At 49.0% G+C, this 18507-nt stretch overlaps 1 protein-coding gene across 1 annotated transcript in view; it reads left to right on the top strand.

Annotated features, from left to right (window-relative positions):
• The first annotated feature begins 9670 nt into the window (after positions 1-9670).
• Positions 9671-18507, top strand: part of Cplx1 (complexin 1) — a 32110-nt gene continuing 23273 nt past the window's right edge. The window contains exons 1-2 of the mRNA XM_021163829.2: positions 9671-9804; positions 11072-11175. Coding sequence (XP_021019488.1) covers positions 11145-11175 — 31 coding nt within the window. The 5' untranslated portion in view covers positions 9671-9804; positions 11072-11144. The remainder of the gene's footprint in view (positions 9805-11071; positions 11176-18507) is intronic.

Below are 18507 nucleotides of genomic sequence, written 5' to 3'. Positions count from 1 at the left end.
TAGCTGAGAAAAACCAAAGAGAAAGAATTTGTCTGATGGTTTCCTAGAGGTTCCTTCCTGTCCATGGTATTCTGGTTTTATTGCTTTGGGCCAGAGGTGAGGCAGAATGGGTTAGGGCATATCAGAGAAAAGCTACTCTTCACATGGCAGCTAGAAATCAAGGAACAAAAAGGAAGAGGTGATGGAGATATACTCCCAGGGACTTTCTCTAACCAGGTTCTGGCTACTAATAACCAGTATGATTTTTTAAAAAGATTTATTCATTTATTTATTTAATGTATATGAAGGCTCTACCTACATGTACACCTGCATGCCAGAAGAGGGCATCAGAACTCATTTTAGATGGTTGTAAGCCACTATGTGGTTTCTGGGTATTGAACTCAGGACCTCTGGAAGAGCAACCAGTGCTCTTAACCACTGAGCCATCTCTCCAGCCAGTATGAACCCTTTAGTGGGCTAATCTGTTGCTGAAGGTAGCATCCCAATGAGGCAATGCCAGCTGGCAAACAAGCCTCAAAACATAAACCTGAAAGGAACCCCTCATACCCAAAGTAGATCTTATTGGGAACAAATGACTGGACAGGATTAGGCTAGGGAAAGCCTGGTCCCCAGAAAGGGGAGCAATGTGTTTTAGGGTCTTCAATGATGCTCTGTAATGGAATGGATTCATAAGTCTAAGGAATCCTAGAGCCAGATGGCTCAGGTACTCTGATATTCAGGTGGGACATGGGCAGGAGTCAGTTACCTCACAGCCTACCCTGGTACTTTGCAGGCTTTATAACAACCTGATTTCCAAGCTTCACAACATGGGCTGGCAACACAGTCCCTGCAGGGTAAGTTCAGGCTGCAGTTTAGTGTTCCTTACCTGCTGGAATCCCCTTTATTTGAGGCCTCCTCTGCAGATTTGAGAAACCACAAGCAGGGTGGCTCAAGCTTTTATCTCCTTCTGAGAACCACTGTCTCTGGGACAGGACTGTGTTGAACTGCGCATGACCCTGCTGTGTCTTAGGTATCCTCATAACCCCTAGGCCTACCTTAGGGCTTCACTGCATGGCTGTCCCCATCAGTGTGAACTCTGGTTCTAACTTACTGTCTTTGGATGGGATGATATTCTAGAGGCTTCCACCAGCCACTCACTGTGGGACCTCCTACCAACAGCTACCATTCACTTTAAGGATTTCTGTGGGGGCAGAGATGACTCAGGACCCTCACAATACAGCCAAATCAAATGGCTTTTTTGCATCTTTTGAGGCATTGTCAAATCAGACATGCATCCAGCTGTCTCTTTCCTCTTGGAGCTTCTAAGAGCGATGACACTAGCTTGATATTGCAAGGTCCTCTCCCAGGCTTTGGGAGCTGAACATTCGCTTAGACTTGAGAGCTGCATAGAGAGTGACTTCTCAGCATCCTTTGCCTCTGAGCCATGGATGTGAAGCAGCTCTAGGCTGCCTGCCTATCACTGCATGAATGTCACCCTGCCACACTCTCCATTGCCCCCACTGATTTACTTGTTATGATTGTCCTTTCTGGAAGGTCCCTGTTAGTCTCTTCCCTAAGTCCATCCCTAGGGAGGCTGATGAAGTTCTTGAGAAATATCCCTACAACCATTAGAGTTGTGCTACTCCAGTTGTGTACTCCTCCTGCCTAGAGGAAACACTGAGGATCCCTGCCCAGGGTCTCTCCTTGATCCTGTCACACATGACAGATGATCTACAGTGCCTTATGGATATCAGACCTCACCTGCTTCCTCCTACAGCACAGTTCTTGGAACGCCTCTCTATCTCCCACCACTGCAAGGTGGCAAATGCTATCTTAGTCAGTTGCTGTAAAGAGGCACTAGGACCACAGCAACTCTTATAAAAAGAAAGCATTTAATTGGTGCTTGCTTACATTCAGAAGTTTAGTCCTTTATTGTCATGGTGGAAAGCATAGTGGACATGCAGGCAGACATGGTTCTGAAGAAGGAGCTGAAGAGTTCTACATCTGGGTCAGTAGGCAGCAGGAAGAGAGAGTCACGGGACCTGGAGTGGGCTTCCGAAACCTCAAAGCCCACCTTCAGTGACACACCTCCTCCAATAAGACCACACCCCCTAATAGTGCCACCCCCTGGTGACTAAACAGTCAAATCTATGAGCCTACCTGGTCCATTCCTATTCAAACCACCATATATGCCTTGGGAGATAGAGGCAAAATGATCTGAGTTCGAGGCCTGACTGCTCTACATAATGAGTTCCAGGACAGGCAGGACTGCATCAAGAGACCCTGTCAGAACAAAAGAAACAAATGAAAAAGAAACCCACTTCAATCCATCATGTGGCTGGGAGCTCACATAGCAGCCTAGTCTCAGGCAGCATGGCTTCCATGGCAGCAGGAATGAGTGACCTGTCTTTAGCTCCAGTCCCCAACTCAGGAATACCCATCTCAGACATTCAGTTTCATATGTCCTGAGACAGCCTTTGCCCTGTATGTTTCCCAGCAGCCGGTGCACAGGTGGACATCCCTCAGCAGCAAGGGCCAGGGGTGCTTTGAACTTGTTGTAAATCCAGCCCAGCTGCTGGAGGACCTGAGATTCTCCTGCCTCTGGACTGATCTCTTACAAGGATGTGCCCCACAGAAATGTCCCTGGACCCCTTTTCATCTGTACCTGCTCTAGCTTGGAACATCCCCCAAAGTCTGTGGCTGGAAACTCATCGCAAGGTTTGGAGGAAAGTGTTTGGATCCTGGGGCTTCACACCCATATGGCAGTGCTGTGGTACTGGCACAGTGAGCTTACTATCACAGGAGGACTCTGCTTTGTCCCTTTCATCTCCCACCCTGTAAAACGCAACACGAAGCCCTCACCACATGAATGTCCTTTCTATTTTCCAAGAATTGCTAGAATAAACTGAAAAAGACTGACTGATTTTGAGAAGGACACAAATGTATTGTGTGACTCGGTGAGTGAATGAATGAACGAGTGGCTGAATGGGTAGGTTTGAGTCATACTTGCTAGTGGATAGGGTGGATGAGGACAAGAAAGAAAGAGGTAGGCAGGCTGGTGTTGGGTAGTTTCTCCTTCACATTATTGGATCCTCCAAGGTTCCTGGAGGGACTTTGGAGACAGGTGGGTACTATTCTACATCTACCCAGGAGGTAGATGCCAGTAGGGGCAGGACCCAAGCAATCCACTCCAGGGTTATGATCCACTAGTGTCTCTGTGAGGCAGGATGGAAAGAGGATAAAAACAAGGAAACACAGAAAGGGAAAAGACCCCTGGCATCTTTCTGAAATCCTTGTAAGATGAGAGTCAAGAATTCCAGCTGCTGTGCAAGCGCCAGAAGCTGACCCTGGATCATTTGTAAGAGCATAAAGTTCTTTTACCTGCTGAACCATCTCTCCAGCCCCAATATCCCCTTTCCAGAGAGAGTCCCCAAACAAGAATATTAAACTGATGATAAAGGGTGCTGTGACTGCTGCTCTTGGAGAGGACTTGGGTTGAGTTCCTAGCACTTAAATGGGTCAACTCACAACCACCTGTAACTCCAGTTTCAGGAGATCTACCGCCTTCTTCTGGCCTCCAGGGTGTACATACAGACAAGCAGACACATACATACACATCAATTATAATAATAAAATTAAAATCGTAATAACCATGCTTAAGGCTTAAGCATATAGTGTGTAACATTAATCCGTTCCCAGATATAAACTTGCAGTTTTTTGGAAATCTCCCAAACAAGACGATAAACTTTGTTTATAATAAAAACAGTTCCCCGAGCCACTCTTGTCACTTACGCTTTTACTTTATTAGCTGTGATCACATCCAGTGCACCTCAAGGACTGCCATAGGGTCTCATTTACAAAAAAGAAAAGGTTCCTTGGCCACCCCTAAAGATAACTTCAGAAGCCATCAAAATCATCTATCTGTATGGAAATTATAAACACTTGAACATGCCTTTCTTTTAAGAAGTCCATATGTACACTTGGGTGTATATTCTTTCCCTCAGCACCTTTCTATAAATTCTAGTTACTAGAAAGTCAGTTAAAATCTCATAACAAACTCCATACATAGGTTGGGGATCTAGTTCAGTTTGTAGAGTGATTACCTCACCAGGGTTAATCTCTAATGCTGAAAAATACTCCTCTAACTAGGCTTCATATTGAAATTCTTTTCTGTGGCATCATTGGTATGCTGAGACAGCCACCAACTGGCTTTATGGGAAGAGGGAAAAGTAAGGAAACACAGGATGGAATACCATCCTGTTCCCTGGCTTCTGCCTTGTAGCTCTCTCATCTGGCTAACTTAAAGTTGCTGAGTTGATAAGGCTGAAACACTGGACACCCTCCCTTTACTGGGGAAGGCATCTTCTGCGTTTGCCCAACCAAGCTGCTTTGCCATACCTACCATCCATCCCTACTTTGACTTGGCCACACCCCAAATACAATACAACAAGACCTGGATCCAGAAACCGATGCCTCTGCCCATGGACATGAAGACCAATGGTCAGGAGAAGATCTGTGCCCATGGGCATCCGTTTATAGTCAGCGCTGATCCAGAGCACCAGTATCTGAGCACAGCAGGCTGTGGAGGGTCCTGCTGCAGCAGAGCCAAAATAGCTCCTCCCTCTGCTTCTCTGCTATGTGACAGTCCAGAAATACTCACATGTGGCATGACCTCAATCTGTGTGTTACCTGAGAAAAAGCAGCAGAAGGAAAGACAAGCCTTCTAAAAAGGTTTAGCTAACCCTTCCTACCCTGCCCTCCATATGCATCTTTATGGGGCTGGCCAGAAGCACCAGAAACAGAGAGCTCCATCACCCGATGCTGACTTCTCCCAGGGCCTCCCAGACCAACCCACATCCTGTGGGATGTGACAATCACGGGGTATGGCCAGAAGTATCCTAGCTATAATGGATAAGAACTCAGCAGTGAATAAGGAACCATAGCATGCCTCAGACCCTCCAGGATTCCCTGCCCTACCAACATGTGTTCATGTCTCTCCCTCTTGATCCTGTTTTAGCTCAAGATCTTCCTGGGACAGGGGTTCAGGTCTCAAGGAGCAGAAGGGGAGTGGGATGTGGTACAGGTCATGCTAAGCTATGCTGGCTGTTCCAGGACTCCATGGCATTAGAAGACTTGGGGCTGCCTGGATCCATCCAGCTTTAGTTTCACACAGTGACATCTTCAGGCAACCACTCAGCGATATCCCTAGGTCTGAATTGTCTAGGGGCAGAAGTAGCTCTTGTGTAAACTGCCTGTGTACTCTGGCTGAGCTGACAGTGCAGGGTTGGTGAAGGGAAGGTCAGGCTTCTTAAAGGGTGTAAGGAGGCCTCTATAGCCATGTCCTTGGAGACCTCTAGAATGCAGCCTAAAGCTTCTCAGGGGATCAGAAGAAGTAGCAACTGGTGTTGAGTGCCAGAGTACCGAGGCCACCACACACCTGCAGAGAAACTTGAGATGATCCAGGACACCAGCCAGCTTGAGGTCCTTCTGTGTGTTAACTAGGTTCTCCCTCTGAGCCTGGAGAGGAGTCCCAAGCCTCTCTGACAAGGCTCTAGGTCTGAGCAAGGTTGAGTCAAGACCTTGGTGGCAGCTACCATGCTTCTTAATGTTAGACAGTTTCAGAAGTATATGATTTGGTAATAGTAGAACCCAGTGTAGGATTGCTGACCACCAGTGAGGGCAGCATCCCTACTTCTGATTCTAGGATCTCAGAGGACAAATTCCCAGACATAGACATCTAGCCATCTAGGACACAGAGGCTGGGTTTTGTTAGCCAGCCACTGGCTGGGCAGCAGTAGCAGGAGGCCTATGGAAATCACTGAGGCAGAATAGATCTCTCTACCCGAAATTCCCTCCACCTATAGCCCTACCCACTGCCCAGCCAGATAAGCAACTGCAATTCTCCATCTTGTGTCTCACGTGTTGCTCTTTTAAGTAATCACGGGACCCAGCATGAAATGTATTCGCAGATGGTGCATCCACCCTAGGTCTGCATTATTCAGGGCACTGAATTATTAATTTTGTTTGAAGTTCCTGGACCAATGCCTTGAAGAAGGTCAGTCAGTTGACAAAGATACCCCCGTAGTCCCCTGCTGGTAGGCCCCACACCAGAATGGAAAACTCCAAGAACCCTAAAAGTTCTTCTGGAATCCTTTCTGGAACCAGAGCAGGGAGGGCACCTGCCTCTCAGAACCTGCATAGGCAGATGGACAGCCTCCTTAGAAGGGGCTTTGCAGAGATTCCCAGAGAGACCAGAGTGGGGCTAGAACAGAGCAGCCTATCCTTACCATCCTCTGGAGCAACCTACATTGTCCAGGAATCAAAGTGGAGGGTACTCTCCTAGTCTGTACAAACATACCCAGACACCAAGTTCTCAGCACAAAAATTTATTACCCTAGAGTTGTGGGGGGTGAGGTAGACTTCCTCTGGTTAGGAATAAGACAGCAGGTGTTTCTGTAGGGATGGATTTTTAAGGGGACAAAGAAAAATTGTGTTAGGATGAGTTGGTAAGACCTGATTGGACCAGTTAACCAGTAGAGCCAAAATATGAATGTTGATTCCTGAACCTTGGAGTTTTAGTCAGGCTTAAGGAAGTGGCCAAATAACGGAAGAGACCTTGAGAACTAGCTTAGGAATGTAATCTAACAGTTTAGCAAGAGAGAGGGAAGGGGAAAGGACAAGGCCTACCAGTGTTGTGTTAGCACTGCTCCAGCCTGGTAGACAACCCTTCAGAGGGGTTTTCTGTTAACCTTAGGAGGTCCTCTCAGCCCTCATATTCTGTGCTTTCTGGTAGTGGAGCCTCTGAAGCACCTGTAAAGGGGACAGATGAGCAAGATGTCCCTTCTCTGTCCCAGGCCCCTCAGCCAGCGTTAATCTATAAACAAATGCATATGGTGTCCAGGACTGACCTCTGGTTGTTAGCTCCTCCATGATGTCTACATCACTTGGCCATTTATCCATTTTCACCCTTTCCTATCACTATCTGCCTCCTGTATGTCCTAATACACAAGTCCTGGATCCTGGAACTCTCACCTCCTGGATCTTCAACAAACTAGTCTTTTTCACTAGGTTCTTGGGATCCTTTGTACAGCTAGAAGTCTGTAGACTGAACCTGGATCATTTGTAAAAACAGCAAGCTCTCTTATCTGCTTTATCTTATGAGCCATCTCTTCACCCCCCAAATTCCATTTATATAGATATATCTCAAACAAAAATATTAAAATAGTAATGAAGCTATCAGGGAATGGATAGTGCATCCCTTTAATTCCCAACAGTTGAGAGGTAGAAACAGAAGATTCTCTGCTGAGTTTGTGATCTCAAACTCTGTGAGTTTGAGACCAGCCAGGTCGACTTGCTTTAAGGACGCCTTGTCTACTCCAGACGGCTGGTCAGTTAGGCAGAGGCCTTTTGCCATGTTGCCTCTTTGTATTATAGGTTTAGAGGTCTAGGTAGCTTGTAAAAGCCAGCCTTAGCTATGGTCCACATCTCAGCTTGGCAGGCAGTTATGGAGCCTTCTCCCTAGGGTAGCACTGCACTGAAAGATTTCTCAAGCCCAAGCAACTGCCACCTCCCAGGGTTCTCTCACTCAAACTTGAGACTGTCACTATCCTTGCCTGTTTCCCTCAGCAGAGTCTGGGAATGCCATTGTACTATACTCTGAGGACTTGGAAGGTGATGACAGGAGTGTAAAGGTCAAATATAAAGATCATCACTGCCTATATATCAAAACCAGCCCGTAACACACGAGAACCTCTTTGAAAACAGCAACCCAATAAATAAATAAATAAATAAATACCAAAACAACACATATACAAAATTAAACTCGGGGACTGGAGAGATGATTCATAGTAAGATCACTGGCTGCACTTTCAGAGGACCCAGGTTTGATTTCCAGTGCCCATATGGTAACTCACAACTATCTGTAACTCCAGTGCCAGGGCATCCAACACTCTTTCCTGGATGCTGTGGGCACCAGATGCACATGTGGTACACAGACATGCAGACAAAACACCCATACAGGAGGTGGGGGGGAAAGCTAGTCCAGAGAAACAAAGAGAGATACACCGAGACATAAAAACAAGAATAGCAGATATAGAGACTATAGAGACACAAAGGCAGACACAGGAAGGCAGAGACAGCCAGAGACAGAGGAAGTAGAAGTGGAAGTCCACTAGTCCTAGGGTCCTTTGCCTCTAATAATTTCAGCTGGGCTCAGGACTATGAATAGATTAGGTTGGCCTGCTTTGTCTCAAGAGATTAACCCAGGGTCTTCTATGGGATTGCTGACAGAAGGTCAGGTCCATCTAGTGGTGTGGCAGGGAGAAGAAAAGCCAGTGAGAAGTAATGAGTCTGTCTTGCTGTGGCCCTTGCTTTTGCTAGCTACTATAGACTCCAAAAACACAGAATGAGCCAGACTGGGCACATTTGTGTGCAGGTGACCCCATTCCACAGGACATCAGTCCTGGGTCTGAACAAGGCTCTGGGCATCAGCCAACCTTACCAGAAGTGTGGTAGGTGAACTGAGATGGACAGTGCCAGTAGGAAGGGCACTGGGAGACTTAACTCTTCTGTGTCTGGTGTGAGTCATGCCCAACTTCCTGAATGATCCTCTCCTCCTAGGCATACGCCTGTGTGCAGTGCAGGCACTTCACCAGTGGGATCAGACAGTATCCTTAACTCCAGGACCCCAGGCTGAAGTCTGGGCAGGAGGTGTGGGGCTTAACACTTTCTCTTCTTGTCTCCACTCCAGCTCCGTTCCTGATCTCTTCTACTTTGAATCTGCTAGGTCAAAGGAACAAAAACTGATAAAAGCAAGTCTGGAATGGACCCTCCCTTACTCCCCACCCCTGGCCCTCGAATTCAAGCCACCAAGCACCCTGGGGCAGCTTTGGAATGTTGGTGAAGGGGGAATACTCATTAGGCAAGAAGTTTCATTGAATTGGGTGAAGGTCAAGAACAACCTAATCCTTAGGAATGACTCAGCCAGGAGGAACATTAACAGTTAAAGCAATGGCCATCAGCACTAGACTCTGCGGGTCAGGAATTACCCCCTGGCTAGCCAGAATAAAAAACAGCTTAGGTGTCCCCATATGCTCTGACTTCTGCGGAGCCGATTGCCTCACAGAAGCCCCCCAGGATAAGTGCAGGGATACCAGGCCAACCTTGTGGCAACTGGGTTCTGCAGTGCAGCCGCCCCGCAGAGTTGAAATCCCGGTGCCGGGGGAAGGGGCGGCCTAGAGGCGGGGCTGTGGCTGTCTCCCAGGAGCCCCCGCCCATCCATGTCCGCAGTGACCTTCAGGCGTCCCTGACTGACTGGGATTTCTATCCCACCAAAGCCACATTTGGCGGCTCTACACACCGGAGATGCCTGGATGTGTGGGCCTATCTTGCTCGATCGGGGGGTTTCGGGCTGTGCTCGCCTCCTCCCGCCCTGCCAGCAAAGAGCAAAGCAGCCCGATCAGGAGCAAACGTGGTTGGTAGATTAGGGATGGTGACCCCAGCCCTGCATTCGCCCAGCGTTTCAGGAGGGCGCTTCAGGAGGACTTCAGGAGGGTCTCCAATCCGGTGTGGAGAGAGTGGCCCAGGCCAAGGAGGGGCCCCTAATGCAGCTGTCGCGCGCGCCAGGCCAGGATCTGGGAACCGGGGGCGCGGCTGCCCCCCCACCTCCGCCGAGCCCCGCCCTCCTCGTCATGCGGGACGCGGGCGGGGGCGCCTCTGAGTGACGCGCCCTCCTCGCGGTGTCCTTCAGCCGCCGCAGCAGCACAGAGCGCCACATGGACCCCGCCGGCCTGAGAGCGCGCTGCTGTTGATCGTCCACCTTGGAAGGTAACCGGCGCCCTAGCAGCCAGTCCGACCTTAACCGGCTCCCTCCTTTCCCCTTCCCAGCCCAGTTTTCTTCCCGACTGCTGGGCTTCCCTTTCTGGATCCCCGCTTTCTAGCCGTGGGTCTCCTACCCATATCCTAGGTTCCCCTACTCTTGGTTCCTTGTCTTTCAGACCCAAGGTTGCTCAGCCTGAAAGGCGCTGTCCATCGTGAGGTGCTGAAGCGGCCCTTGATTCCCTTTCCCATAGGCATCTTTTTTCTTTCTTTCTTTCTTTCTTTCTTCTTTTCCTGGCGCGCTCCGGCCTGAGGCCGTGCTCCGGTCGGGCACCTCGCCCAGCAAAGCAAAGGGTGCGGCGGCCGCGAGAGAACGGGATGCCTTGGTCTTTGCGGAATCTCCGCAGCGTCCTAGCCTCTCTACAGCTGGCCCTGCGGAGCCCCCATCCCCCGATTCCCGGAAACAGAGAGAAGTTTAGAAGGCAGTTGGCTTTGCTGCAAAGGCATCCCCGAACCCCTAGCTTCTCGGACACTCTTCCTGCCTGGCACCCCTTCGGGTCTCATTCCGCAGAGAGAAACCTGTGAAACACTGGATCCCTCAGGACTAGGTTCCCTGATAGGAAAGACCCTACAAAGAGGGATGTCTTTGCAGCTGTTGGCATTACAGAAAGCACCTTTCTAAATGCTGCTGGCACTTTAGTCCACGCTGGGCATTCTGACTTGGGTTGCCCTACCCCATGCAGAAGCAGGAGTGGGTCATCTGTTTCCCCTCCCACTGGAAGACGGGACTCCATCCAGGGCCAGTTCTGCTGTGGGCCTCCAAAGTCTCTCTAGAGACAGATATAGTTGAGACTAGTCAGAAGTCATAAGGACCTTTCCTGAGGGACATTCATGGACTTGTCTCTCCAATTCTTCCCCAGAGGGACCCCTGCCCCACAACTCCAAAACTGCCAAGGAGGCTGGATGCTACAGCAGAGCATTGACCTTCAAATGCCCCCTGGGCTCCACCCCCGCTTGAGGAGGCTGGCGCCAGTCTCCAGTAACTGGTGGCCCCAAGTTGTGAGCTGCAGTGGCAGCTAAAAGCTTTCTTCAGAAACCCCAGAAGCAGCAAGATGACTGTTGGTTTGCCTGGGCTCTGAACCCTGCCATCCTGGTCTGGGTGTGGGAACAAAGCCTCTCACCGTAGACTCTTGGGATAGTGGAGAGGAGAGCAAGGAGTAGATGAGGGTCTCAGGAAAGGTTGGTCAGGGTACCTATGACCACCTACTCTCTCTAGGCAGAAGACTCTGACCACACTTGAATGTGAAATCTGACCCCGGGAGTGGCTCCTGAGGAACCAAGCCATCACCATGGAGTTCGTGATGAAACAAGCCCTGGGAGGTAGGAGGTGGGCGGGGGGGGGGGCATGGGTTTGGGCTACCAGCGATACACAGACACCTGATACTCAGAGAGACATGTCTCCACCACTGCAGTGGCACGAAAACACATGGCTGCATGACCACTTCTGACCTCACGCACAGGCTCTGCAGATGGTTGCTTACACTCTGAACAAGCCTAAGGCAGTCCCCCAGCCCAGTACTTTTGAATCCCCTGGTGACTCAAGCCCTGGGATTTAATATGAGATATGGGGAGGACGTGCTGTGTAAGATGGCCCCGTGCCCCCATGCCATGGTGCAGTGGAACCCACTGGTCATCCTGAGACAAATCAAGAGCCAAGCAGCATTGATCAAGGCAGATATCCTAACAAGGCTTGTGAGCAGCCCTCATTCTGTCAGTCCTGGGAACAAACTGTGCACCAGGACTGGGTTAGGAAACAGGATTTGGGTGATCCCAACTGTGGCATTGGGCTCTATGGGTTTCTCCCAGGTAAGACACAGTACTGTTCACAAGGACAAGAAGGGATAGCTATACAACCAACTCCCCTTCTGCAGAGAAAATATAGCTTCCTTTTATTTCATTGCGTGAGGGCAGCCTGCTCACTCACTGTTTGAAAAGAGTCCTGTCCCCACTTGGCCCAAAGCCATCTTTGTAGCTAGCAACAGTAGGACTAGAAGCTGGTAGAGGACAGTCAACTGAGCTCTTGGCCAGGAGGTGCTGGAGGTGCTGAACCAGTGAGCTGAAGGTTTGGTACCCATCTGGCTGCAATGGGTTTCAGCAGGGCAGTTTGGTCAGCTCAAGCCTGTAGAGGCTGAGATCACCCTAGGTGGAATTCATGTTTGTTCAGAGCTACCTGCTCTGGGTGCCCCGATACCCTTGTGTACCCTCAGGGCTGAGAGTTCACACCAACTTTACTATTGAAGAGTCCTTGTGGCCTGCAGGGGAGCCCCTTGACTGGTGTGGGTCTGAGCTGGAATGTGTTAGGCATCCTTTGCTGGTATGGAAAAGGGAAGGGGAACACTCACAGAAAGAAAGCTGGTGGGGACCTTGGGGCCAGGAAAGAGGAGAGTCTGCAGAAATAGGCATCTCCCAGAGGGTGTCTGTGACTTCACTCATATGTGATGAAAAGGAGACCCAGTGTGCTTGCTGAGAGTTCACGACTATGGTAGACTCAGGTTGAATCTAATTATAATGATTACATCACCGGGACAGGATTCAGGGACAAGACAGCATCCTGTATCAGAAGAGACCCGTGTTATACCCAGAAAGTCCCAGGCTGCTACAGACAATTAATTTGGTGGCTAATTCTGGCCCTGAGGTGGGCTTTTAAAGAAACCGAAATCTCTGATTTGGCTGTCTACATAGCTGAAATTAGCTGGGTAATTGCCAGCCTGTATTCCCTCATTGTTCCATGTCAGCCCAAAGTTTCTCCTGCACCAGCAATGGGGCGTGCTTCTTGGGGTTCTGTGAAAGCTGTTGGGGCGGTGTGGTAACCAGCAGACAGAAGCTACAGGGTAGCAGCCACATACTAGGCTGAGCACCATTCAAACTACCCTATCTTCAATTTACATTCATTCTATGGAGATAGGGATGTAGCTTCCATGATGCTGAGAACTGTAGTGGTTTTCCATCCACCACTTGCAGTCTTGTCATGGACTCCAAACTCCATGTGTGTGTGACCTTTGGTGTCTTATAAGGGGTGTAAGTGAGCAGAGCAAAATGGAGCCAGTCAGAGATGGTTGGAAGAGAGGGATAAGTTCCAGATAAGGGTGAAAAGGCAACAGAAACCCCAAGATGTGGATCAAGCCCAGAGAAAGGTGATAGGAAAGAAAAGAATAGCCCAGAAGCATACGTGTGGCTCTTTCATCGGGCCATCTCAACTTATGGTTGCAGGTTCAGGAATTTGTGATCTGTTGCTTCACAAGACCCTAGGCCAAAGAGGGGTAGGTCTGGAATCTGGCAAGATGTGGGTGTGGTACATGCTTTTGTCTTTGCCTGGCTGTTCTGGCACCATGCCTGTCAGGAGCAGCAGCCCCCACTTTGAAGCCTCATGCCAGGCATGTAGCACTTTACCAGGATTCTCTATTCCCTTTGGCATGTCCCTAATGCCTCCTAAGAGGCAGGCCTGGGCCACAGTGGCATCCTAGAGATGAGGCTCAGAGAGACCAAGACTTGTGTGTGAACACTATGGAACAATGAGTCATGTTGCAAAGTTTTAGGTGATTTCAGTTACTTCCTATAGATGCTACGTAGACACCCGGATTCTGTTGTGTAGATAAGTTCAGTGGACCAGTGGGGTTTGGTCAGGCCCCAGTTCTGCTGTTTGCTAGCAGTTCTCTGTTCTAGTGGCATTTGTTGCATTATCTCTGTGGATCATGAGATAACTTTGGATCAGGACAGGATACTTCAGAGCCCCCACTGCATGAAAAAAGGAAGATTTAAGATGAAGGTCTGATGCCTTGGCTTGGGCCAGGTGGACAAGTGCCCAGGGTGTGGTTTATACAGAGCTGAGCAAGCCTGGATAGTGTTATAGAGGAGGAGCTGGCCAATGTGAGGACCCATTTTCTGGATCAGCTGTTTTGTCTATTACAAATGCCCACCGTCATGTCTCAGCATATAGCTTTCTCTCTCAGTTTCTCTCACTTGTTCTGCCTAGCCATGATCCCCCAGACTCCTTGTGATCGCTGCACCACTGTCCCTGTCCAGGCTGACACCAGATATTGGTCCCTGGGATTCTTGAACCTGAAGCTGCTAATTGCATGGTATGGTCTCTCTTGCCCCAGTGTAACTCTCTAGGAGTCTGAGCCAGGCCTTATTAAGACAGGACCACCATAGCACTTTGCTCAGTAACCACTGAAGTGCCAGGAAGTGCCACGCCTGCATCTCAGGTCTGGAGGTTGAGCCACTGCTGCAGGCCCTACTGTTATTTGTCCTTTACCACCCCTTCCCTCAATGCCCTTTGCTCTTATGCCCTGCTTCATGGCTCACAAACCATCCTACAGGCAGGCCCTTGGGGCATGGTTTAGATAGTAGTGGCTTTGGCTAGGTACCTTATCAGGAAACAGCCAGCTGCCCTTCATCTTTTTTTCTGCCTGCAAGCATTCACCAAACTCCTACCCCATCACATGCAACAGCATAACTGTGGGTACCTGTACAAGCCAGGTAGGATAGAAGGAACATTCTTTTAGGGCAAAATCATGGGAGATAATAGCCCCTGTTGGCAAACCCGTTATTACCAAAAGAATGTCCTTGTGGCCTTGGGCCACTCTGGAACTTACTAAATTACTCCAATCCTAAATGAACCGATGCCAGTGCTCACTCACTGAAGGAAGGAGACAGTGGTCAGCACCCCTGCTGTCAACTCTCTTGGAAGCTGGAAACTCTTCTTGCAGCAGAGTGCCCTGAAAGTGGAGCCAGGCGCTCTAGCCATAGCTGTACAATTCTGTGATTCAATATCCCCTAGGATACTTACTGTAGGAAGCAGCAAATAGCCCAGGTATATAATTATTCTTGGAGAAGATTGGTCAAGATATGGTGGGCTCTTATCCGCTGAATTAGGTAGAAGTGGCTATTTTAGCCGGGTGGTGGTGGCGCATACCTTTAATCCCAGCACTTGGGAGGCAGAGGCAGGCNGATTTCTGAGTTCGAGGCCAGCCTGGNCTACANAGTGAGTTCCAGGACAGCCAGGGCTATACAGAGAAACCCTGTCTCGAAAAACCAAAAAAAAAAAAAAAANAANAAGTGGCTATTTTGGTCCTAATAATTCAAATTATTGCTTGTTCTTACATTATTCTCAGTATAACATCCTATATATCAGTAACATGTTCTGTTCTCAGAAAACAAATATGCAAAGGCCTCGGGGACAATAAGTACGTAGATGTCTCAAAAGACTCATAGGATATAACCTCATTCATTATGTGTTCCAAGAGCAAACCCAAGACAGCCGGGCCTCTCACATAGCTCTTCTGCTTGGGCAGCTCCAGTGACCTGGGGAGACTTAGTAAGTGTGGGTAGTATCCCATGGTAACCCACTCTGGGCCTGGCACCCTGAGGTTCTAGGTGTGGTTAACTCCCCCATTCCCATTCTCCCTGCTTTTTCCAGAGTCTGGTCTCAGCAGTTCTATGCATTGAGTTCCCCAGACTATTGCTGGTCTTGGTGGTATGGGGCACAGATAGAGACTCAAGGCTTCCTGTCCTGAGAGGGAGAAGATAATGGGTCACCACTGAGCTGGGCTGCAGGTGAAGCTCTGGAAAAGTGTCTCATGATAAAGTACCAGAGAGTCAGAAGGAAAGTGGCTGGAGTTGGCATGGCAAAGAATTATGATCCTACCTTTGTCTTTTTGCACATCCATTCTTATCCTACTCCTCAGGTTTGAAGTGGCTGTTGCTATTCTGGTATCACTCCTCTACCCTGGGTAGAAACTAAGCAACAGCCCTTCATCTGATTGGCAGATGTGTCTGTGCAGTCTTGTGGAAGATTTCCACTAGGCACCATGGGCTGAAGCAGGTAGAAAGATAAGGGCCAGTGTAGACACATAGACTCTATATCAGGGCAGGGATTGAGTGGATAGCTCTCAGTGCTTGGCTGGGCAGTTTTGATGCCAGGACTGCTAACCATGAGCCCTTCATAGATAAGGATTGCACGTTGCCTGACTTACCCAGTAGAGCAGGCAGCTAGCAAACACTTCAAGACAAAATACCCACACTCCTGTGCACTCAGAAGACACTAGTGCAATGCATGGCAGCAGATCCAACTTGTGCCCCATAACTCTCAATGGCTAGAAGGACACTTGAGGGAAACAGCTTCTCTCCCTAAAGCTTGAAAGGCAGCTCTTCCCTGGGAGAGGATACTCCGGGTTGATTAGGCTGCAGATCAACTTCAAATGCCTTAGTCCTGGCTGGCATTGAAGAGCGTGCTGAGCACTTCACTGATTGTCATTCACGTTCTGACCTGTTGGTTGGCAAAAGATCTTGGCTGGGACTCCTCCAGTATGTTTCACAGCCCTAATCCTAATGGTCACTAGTTCTCAGAAGCCTCTGCTGATGTTGCACACTTCAGAATTAGCTGTGACAGGCCGTCTAGTCCTGGAGGTTAATGGTAGGAGGAACAGAAGCTTCAGACCGGGGCGGGGGAGGGGGGGACGACTCCATGCTGCCTGATGCTAACTAGCCTGGCAAAGCTCAACCCAAACTGGAAATGACATCAAGAGAGAAGAGGCAGCTTTGCGGGATCCTCCCCGGCTCCTCTCCCACCTCTTCTTTGGCTCCCTTCTGTCTACTTGCATAAGGTGGCTGGAAAGGGGTAAAAACCCTGTTCTGCAAAACCCCATGGTCAGAGATTTCCCTCTATTAGCCAAGGACTTCTTTGAGACGCCTGTGTGCCTGAAAGCTCCCTGGAGGACGGAGACTCTGGCCGGGGAACAGTAAAGTACCTGTTTGGTTTCACCAGATCTCCATAGCCATCCCAACATGCTTTTGCTCCACATAATTTAGTTTTCTGGTGTTATCCTCATTTATCAGCCAGTGGTCTTAATAATACCAGTGGCCCTGCTAAGCCAGTCTTCCTATCACCTGAATTAGGACAGTCACAGTTGTTCTCTATCTCTAAGATCCTGGAGCCTCATATTTCATTTTTGCAGAGCCATTAGCTCAGCAGTCCATGGTTCTATGGGAAGAGAGGTAAACTCTGAGGTGAGAGGCACTCAGCTGGTGCTCAGTGTTGGGTACTTTTGCTGGGTAATGCTACTGAGAGTTGGTGTCTGGTGGTAGACCCAGAGGTGGAGGACTAGTCAGGCAGGCTCTGAGGAAGGCTGTAGCCCTGATGTCTGCAAAAGCTGTTCTTGGTCTTTCTCTCAGACTGACATTTCTGAGGTGGCTGCACCTAATGGAAATGCCAAGATCTCTGCTAAGCTGGATGGAGGGTCTCCCAAGCCTTTTCCTTGGGTCCTAATTCTCTATTCCTGACAGTTGTCTCCCTCAGTAGAGAACAACAGTGCTGTCATTTCCAGTCCTTTGAGGTTGGTTGTTGGGGAGAGCACATGGAAGAGGCAATGGACTGGATCCGTCCTAGTGACTGGCAGAATGACTGAGCAGAGGGCCAGGATTACAATCACAATCAAGACTATCGGCTGGGCCATCTGTCACAGAGCCTGACTCTTTGAATTTACTAATTGGTGACTTCATCTAATTCCTGTTTCCTCTCTTTTTGTCCTTTCCTAAAAGCCAAGATGGGATACAGTTGTCTGCCTGACACTTTGTTCCGTATAGGAAAGGATAGCAGTACCCATAAAAGGCCTCTCCAGCCTTCCCAAAGGATATGGCAGTAAGGCAACCATTTGAGCTCCAGTCAGCATAGAAAGGCTTGTAGAACCACAAAGGGGACTGGGCAAAGAAGCAGGCTTTGATGTCTCATGTCCAAAATCTGCAGAGACTGAGTTAGTATGTTTATTCTATCTAGCCCAGGACATGAGACATAGACGCTGGCTTCCACAACACAGGCTGGAATAGATCTAGAATGAAAACCCTTGGAAGACTCTGAATCTGCTTCCCAAAGCAGAGCCATAAAGAACCAGGTCAACTATGTGACCAGGTCAAGGCAAAATCCGGCTCAGACCTTTCCAGGATCTTTTTGCCTCCCTGAGTTAAAGACATGGCATGGTGGGATTAGGGGCTTTAGTACTCAAGAGAGACATGAAATGGGTCTACACAAACAAGAATAAGCAGAAAGCCAACTTTCTGTGACATCAAAACACTATGCATCCCCAGTGGACTGAGAGGTAGGAATTGGAGACATGTGTTCAGCAAACATCTCAGACAACATACTGAGGAGTCTGGGCTCTAGAAAGAAGTTTTCTCCTTGACCAGAAAGGATAAAGAATTCTAGCTTGCCAGGTTCAGAGTGTGCTACCTCCTCTACCCTCCATAGGAGTGCAGACAAGTGTGTCTGATGAATGGATATTCCCAGAAAGAAGCCAAGAGGAAGGGGGGAGCTGCACTGTGGGTTGGAACTCATCAGGAATTGCAGTGGCTAGAGGCAGAGGGGACACCTAGTATAGCATCCCTAGCTTGAGGTGGTTAGAATATGGAGATAAATGACTCTCCTGATTTGGTTTCTGTCACTGTGATAAACACAATGACTAAAAACAGCTTAGAGAGGAGAGGGTTTATTTCAGATTACAGTTTATAGTCCAGCATTAAGGGAAATCAGGACAGAAACTCAAGCAGGAACTCAAAGGCAGGAACCGAAGGAGAGACCCTTCTTACCAGCTTGCTCTCCATGGCTTGCTCAGCTTGTTTTCTTATAAAACTCAGTACCATCTCTCTGGTCAGGGTTGT

The sequence above is a fragment of the Mus caroli genome, chromosome 5 (assembly GCF_900094665.2).
Source record: "Mus caroli chromosome 5, CAROLI_EIJ_v1.1, whole genome shotgun sequence".
NCBI classification, from domain to species: Eukaryota; Metazoa; Chordata; class Mammalia; order Rodentia; family Muridae; genus Mus; species Mus caroli.
This window is presented reverse-complemented; position numbering and strand designations above follow the sequence as displayed.